This window comes from Triticum urartu, chromosome 6, assembly GCF_003073215.2.
Source record: "Triticum urartu cultivar G1812 chromosome 6, Tu2.1, whole genome shotgun sequence".
NCBI classification, from domain to species: Eukaryota; Viridiplantae; Streptophyta; class Magnoliopsida; order Poales; family Poaceae; genus Triticum; species Triticum urartu.
The window spans coordinates 138,792,521-138,797,985 of record NC_053027.1 but is presented as its reverse complement, the minus strand read 5'-3'; the positions used below and the strand labels follow the sequence as shown (position 1 = coordinate 138,797,985).

General features: G+C 50.5%; 1 protein-coding gene across 1 annotated transcript; it reads left to right on the top strand.

Annotated features, from left to right (window-relative positions):
* The first annotated feature begins 342 nt into the window (after nucleotides 1-342).
* Nucleotides 343-4,395, top strand: LOC125517314 (protein RGF1 INDUCIBLE TRANSCRIPTION FACTOR 1-like). Its single transcript, XM_048682510.1, has 4 exons — nucleotides 343-840; nucleotides 2,979-3,053; nucleotides 3,276-3,416; nucleotides 3,545-4,395. Exons 1-4 carry the CDS (start codon nucleotides 667-669, stop codon nucleotides 3,896-3,898), a joined length of 744 nt encoding a protein of 247 aa, XP_048538467.1. The 5' UTR covers nucleotides 343-666; the 3' UTR covers nucleotides 3,899-4,395.
* Nucleotides 4,396-5,465: the final 1,070 nt, after the last annotated feature.

Here is a 5,465-nt window from a genome sequence, read left to right as displayed (position 1 = left end):
CCATGGAGCGGTAATAACAAGAAAATGAGAGTAGCAGACCAACTTTATTTTGAAAGGATTAAAACACGAAAGTACTAGTATATCACACAATTGAACCATGAACCCGGTGACCAAAATGCCCCCCAAAAAAATCACCCAACCAGGGCATGAATTTCGCTTTGACACGGAGAGTGGATGCCAGCCAGAGAGGAGATCCCCCCTCCCCTTGCTCAAACAAGGAACGCATCCAACCAACACTTGTACTAGTAGCATGGCACCGTGACGGCCAGACCCCCAACGAGTTGTAGGAGGCATCGTCGCCATCATCGTCATCCGTTCTTCATCCCTTTCACACTATAAATAGCTCCCCCCAAAGGATGGATTCGTTGCACATTCCCTCTCCTCTCCTCTCCTCTCTCCACCCCCGCAGCTGCAACAAGACAAGCCACATCTACATACATGACATGTAGTACGCCCGCCCTCACGCGCCACCACCACCACTGAACCAGAGAGAGAGAGGGAGGGAGGGCAGACAGGAAGACAGAATTGGCCTGCCAAGAAAACAAAAGAGAGATCAAACCAAACCAGACCAACCAAGAGGAGAATTGCCAAGAAACACACACAGAGAGAGAGGGAGAGAGTCGTCAAGAGGCAGTGAGAGAGAGCAAGGCGGGGAGGGAGGGGGAGATGGGGATGCGGGTGCCCGGGTGGGTTGGGGGCCTGGTGGAGGAGAGCTTCTTCGTGGGGTGCGAGGCGCACGAGAGCCGCAGGAAGAACGAGAAGAACATCTTCTGCCTCGCCTGCTGCACCAGCATCTGCCCGCACTGCGCCCCCGCCCACCGCCACCACCCACTCCTACAGGTCCGACTCCATACCTCATCGCTCTCGTTTCTTCATCCTCCGCCTTACCCGAACTCACGGTTAATCTTCTTTAATTGGTTGATTTTCTTGCTGCATGCATGCTTTTTTTGGGTACAATTGTTCTGATTTATTAGTTCCCTCTTCTTCTTCCGATTCGCATGTTTCTTGCAAAGTTTCTGCCCTCGATCTGCTTCCTTTGCCAGCAGGCTAGAAGAGATCATCAAAGGATCAGTGCTGCATGCCTCAGTTAATCTATCTTGTTTGGGCTTAATTAGTAGTAGCCGGACGAATTGGACTAAACTAATGAATCAATTAGCACAAGGTAGCCGCTACACAGACTAGATAGGCCAAGAGGAGGTGTGTCTATCTATCCATCGACCCAATCCCAATTGCTTTTTGTTTTGTCCTGTGCTGTCTTTTCAAGAGCTGTTGTTTCCTCGCTTAGATTTGGCTTAAGCCCGGACGGACGGACGCGTGATGCCCTATTGCTATTGGCCACCATCTAGCTACTGGTGGTTGTCTAAGATAGTAGGAGTATTATTGAAGCTTAGAACTCCCCTCTCGTTTTGGAATTCCATGCTAATCTCTCCTGTACTTGCTCGGGTCCTTGTCCATGTCGTCTTGCGAGTTCTTGGTCATACGCCACTTTTCAGGGCCTCGAATTAGGATGGCGATTGCAACATGTAGTAGTACGTAGTATGTAACCATCACCTCACCTCACCGAATCTGCATAAAGCAACAGCCCCATAAATCGCAACTGCCTAGTTTAATTTAATCATGGCAGCTGCAGCTGGATGGATTCTCTGCCAAATTATTCTTCTTCGGTAAATTGATAGGGTAAAAATTAAATATAGTAGAAATGGCCTTTCTAATTTAAAAATAAATTCTCTTGATCCTCTTGATCTCTTTTGCCTCAAGAGGAATGAATTTTCTTGTCCTCTTCCTGCCGGTTCCCAACCCCTTCCTTTTCATCGCAACTAATTTGGCCAGCTTCTGCCGGCATGGGTAGAACTCTGATGTGATGGGATGGAACCGGGGTCGAAAATTTTGCGTGAATTCTCACCGCCCCCTTGGCCGTTCGCTGGAAATGGGTATAGTCCTACAATACACACCGCTGCGTCCATGCTCCTGCACTGCCGCTTTCCCCCCTCCCTTTGCTGGAAAGGGGCCTTTCCAAACTTGTGATTGTGCTCCCCTTTTCCACCTTACCCAAAATAATAATTTACTGCAACGTCACAGTCTCATTTCCACCATCGCCGCGCTCGATTCGACGCAAAAGCGATGTTGATGGCGGTGGTAAATTGCTCCCTTCCCAAGAAGATGTTTCTACCTTTCCGAGTGAGCCGATCATTAGCATCGTATATCTTTTGTGTAGAGTGATTGGATTACCTCATGCTTCTCGTAAAGGCCGGTTTATCCAAACCGTTTTGCCATGCATGGAAGCGCATCCGATCCCTGCCCTGCCCTTGTGGTGGCGCTCTTCCGCATCTGCAAGGCAGGCAGGTGGGTGTGCATGGTAAGAATTGGGGCGTCTTAGGATTGTTACCGCGGGGGCAAACAAGATTTACCATATTGTGCGCCGTGGTAAATGGGCTCCTTGTCTTTTTTTACCAAAGAAGGCCACAATGCTGTTCCTCCCTGCGACGGGGGGGCCTCCCTCGATACTGTTCATTCATGGCACAGTCAAGTGCTAGCCACCAAAAGGGCTCTCCTTCCCCCTCAGCTGCTGCTCATCTTTTACCATTCACCACCAACCCCTCCGGTTGGGTTTTTACCGTCGTGCCCTCTGGTCCGGCCACTGGTTTGGCCATACGCTCTGGTGGATGCTGTGCCCGGTAGGGGTGGTTGGTCATTGCACGCTGTGGGCTTGGGTAGGGTATGGGGGGCCTCCTTGCGACCACACGGTCAAAGCGTAGTCGTCCTCCATTGATGTGTTGCCCAATGGAGGAGCATCGGCATCAGTACCGCGACCTTATTACTACTGGCTTCTAGGATTGTTTTTAATCCCGGAACTGCCCTTCTCTGGCTAATCACCCGCACTACTCTACTACTTGCACGAATCTTGAAGCATAATAGGGCTGTTCTTCTGATCCCAGTGTTTTTTCTCATTTTTGCTGCATGTATGTGTATGTAATCAGGTGCGGCGATACGTGTACAATGACGTCGTCCGCCTGGGTGACCTCGAGAAGCTCATCGACTGCTCCTATGTCCAGGTGGTTAACTTAATCACGTACTACATCTGTTAATTTACTTGAGCTAATGCACCAGTAGCAGTGTAGTACTCTCTGTAAAGAAAGAGTATAACACTGTTTAGGTCACTAAAATAGCCATTTAAATGCTTTTATATTTCTTTACGGAGTGAGTATTTGGCTTGATGATACATTGATTAACTGTATATGCTGTATTGATTAACTGTATATGCATGTGTGTCTCAGCCCTACACGATCAACAGCGCGAAGGTTATCTTCCTGAAGCCGAGGCCTCAGTCCAGGCCATTCAAGGGCTCCGGCAACGTCTGCCTCACATGTGACAGGATCCTCCAGGAGCCCTTCCACTTTTGCTGCCTCTCCTGCAAGGTCATTAATCAAATGCTTAAGTAGCACTAATCACTGCCTAATTGTCCCGTCGGAGATAAACAAATCTTTAGTAGCATTCCATGCTGAATCATCTACCAATGTGCGCGTGCGTGCGTGTGTCCGTGCAGGTGGACCATGTGGTGGAGCAGGGAGGGGACCTGTCCAATATCCTGCTGTATCGCGCCGGCGACGAGCTCCCTTTCCCGCGCTTCGAGAACCTCCACGTCGGCGACGGTGACTCGGGGCAGGTCACGCCCAACTCCATCCTCGAGAACCCGCTGCACCACCGCAACGGGTACGGTGGCGGCAGCGGCGGGTCCAGCGACAATGCCGGCAACGGCAACGGCAACGGCAACGGCCATGGCGGCGGCGGCGAGCCGGCGGTGGTGAAGAGGAAGAAAGGGGGAGGGTTCTTCCCCAAGATGGTGCTGTCACTGGGCAGCAGGAGGAAGGGTGCACCCACCCGATCCCCCCTAGCCTGAGAACTCCCACGTTTGCATGCCCCGCCCCACCCCAACCCCAACCCCCCCTATATATGTGTCATCATGCTGTTAATTAGTTCCCATAGCTAGCCAGTGTTAGTCCCCTATTGGCGGTCGTAGCTGGAGCATTATATTAGTAGTGGTGTGTGTGCTATAGTCCTATGTAGAGTGTGTGTGCCTGGTTGGTTTGGGAGGGGCCTGATGGTGATCCATGGAGATGGAGGGCCACTTCTAGGAGCCGTAGCTAGGCGAGAAAGTGTTTTGGTGAGAAAAGAGACGAGAAGAGAAGAGAGGAAGAGAGAAGAATGGGGAAAGCGGTTCCCCCTGTTACATGGCCTAGGTAGGCACGGGTGCTTGTGCGGGGCCCACAATGCATGCAGGAGGGCAGGCATGCAGGCTCCCCACAAGGGTGCCTACCAATTTTGTATTATGATGTAACAGGGGCGTCCACACCCCCTAACCATATATACATCCCCCATATATATGTGTGAATTGTTCATGTTTTTGTACATCCATTGTGTTGTGTTCCCTCCACAGTTCTGGTGCTACCAGTACATCTCAAGCAGCTGCTGCTGCTGCTGCCTTGTTTAAATTGCAAACAAATGGCTTGAAGTCCACTGGTTTTGGCTTGTTGAGTTTGAGAGCTGTTTGCTGCTGGTATGGTATGCATGCACGGTTCTATGAGGATGGTTGGTTGCTTTAATTCGGCCGGCATGTGATACTGATACACGGCCTCCGGCTCCCGTCCAAAGTCTTCGGTTAAGGTACTGGCGGGAAATGAGTGTCTCGCGGAATTGTGTTTGTTTTGTTTCTACTGTCATTGTGCTTTGCTTGCCACTTTAAAGAGTTGCCCCCGTCTAGTCCCATGTCGCCTACTCCTATCAGCCTCGCCTTGTCGCGACGAGCTCCGTCTAGGTCGACCACAGTCGGCAGATGAGCTGGCAGTCTAGGGCCAAGAGCCCAAGACCGACCAAAGAAATATGTTTGTCCCGCAAAAAGAAAATAAATGTTTGCCTTACCAAAGAAATTGCAATTTGGCAAGCTGGGCTAGAGTACTCCCTCCAGTGCTTTTTAGTTCGCATAAGATTTGATAGTACATAAGGTGTTCCTTTACACACGGCTCGGCGCCATGGCAATTTAGCAAGCTGGGCTAGTATGCAGGAGCCGTCAGCCGGCAACTCTCCACGTATTCCGAGGCGATCCCAACACACCATCGGGGAGCGCGGGCCCTGTCGGGGCGATCGAGAGGATCGCAGCCAAAACACCGGACAAAATCGCATAAATTATTGGCCGAGGGACGCATAACCACCCATTGACTCTTGTCGCTGGCTGCTCTCGCCGCGGAAAATCAGATCTATCTCACTCTCACGCTGCTATGCCTCCGTACCTCGCAATCGATGCTGCTTTGCAACCTTGGCCTTCCGAATTTCACACACACAAACGAAAAGATAGACTCCCCGTTACTGCTACTCCCTTCATTCTTTTTAGTCCGCATATAAAGTTTGGTCAAAGTCAATCTTTATAGAGTTTAACTAATTTTTTATCAAAAAACATAAACATTCATAAT

What these genes read in the sequence shown, in the direction of transcription:
- LOC125517314 (XM_048682510.1), top strand. Translation starts at nt 667, where the DNA reads ATGGGGATGCGGGTGCCCGGGTGGGTTGGGGGCCTGGTGGAGGAGAGC. An exon ending in TCGACTGCTCCTATGTCCAG is followed by an intron (nt 3,054 to 3,275) that starts GTGGTTAACTTA and finishes TGTGTGTCTCAG; the next exon opens with CCCTACACGATCAACAGCGC. An exon ending in TTTGCTGCCTCTCCTGCAAG is followed by an intron (nt 3,417 to 3,544) that starts GTCATTAATCAA and finishes GTGTCCGTGCAG; the next exon opens with GTGGACCATGTGGTGGAGCA.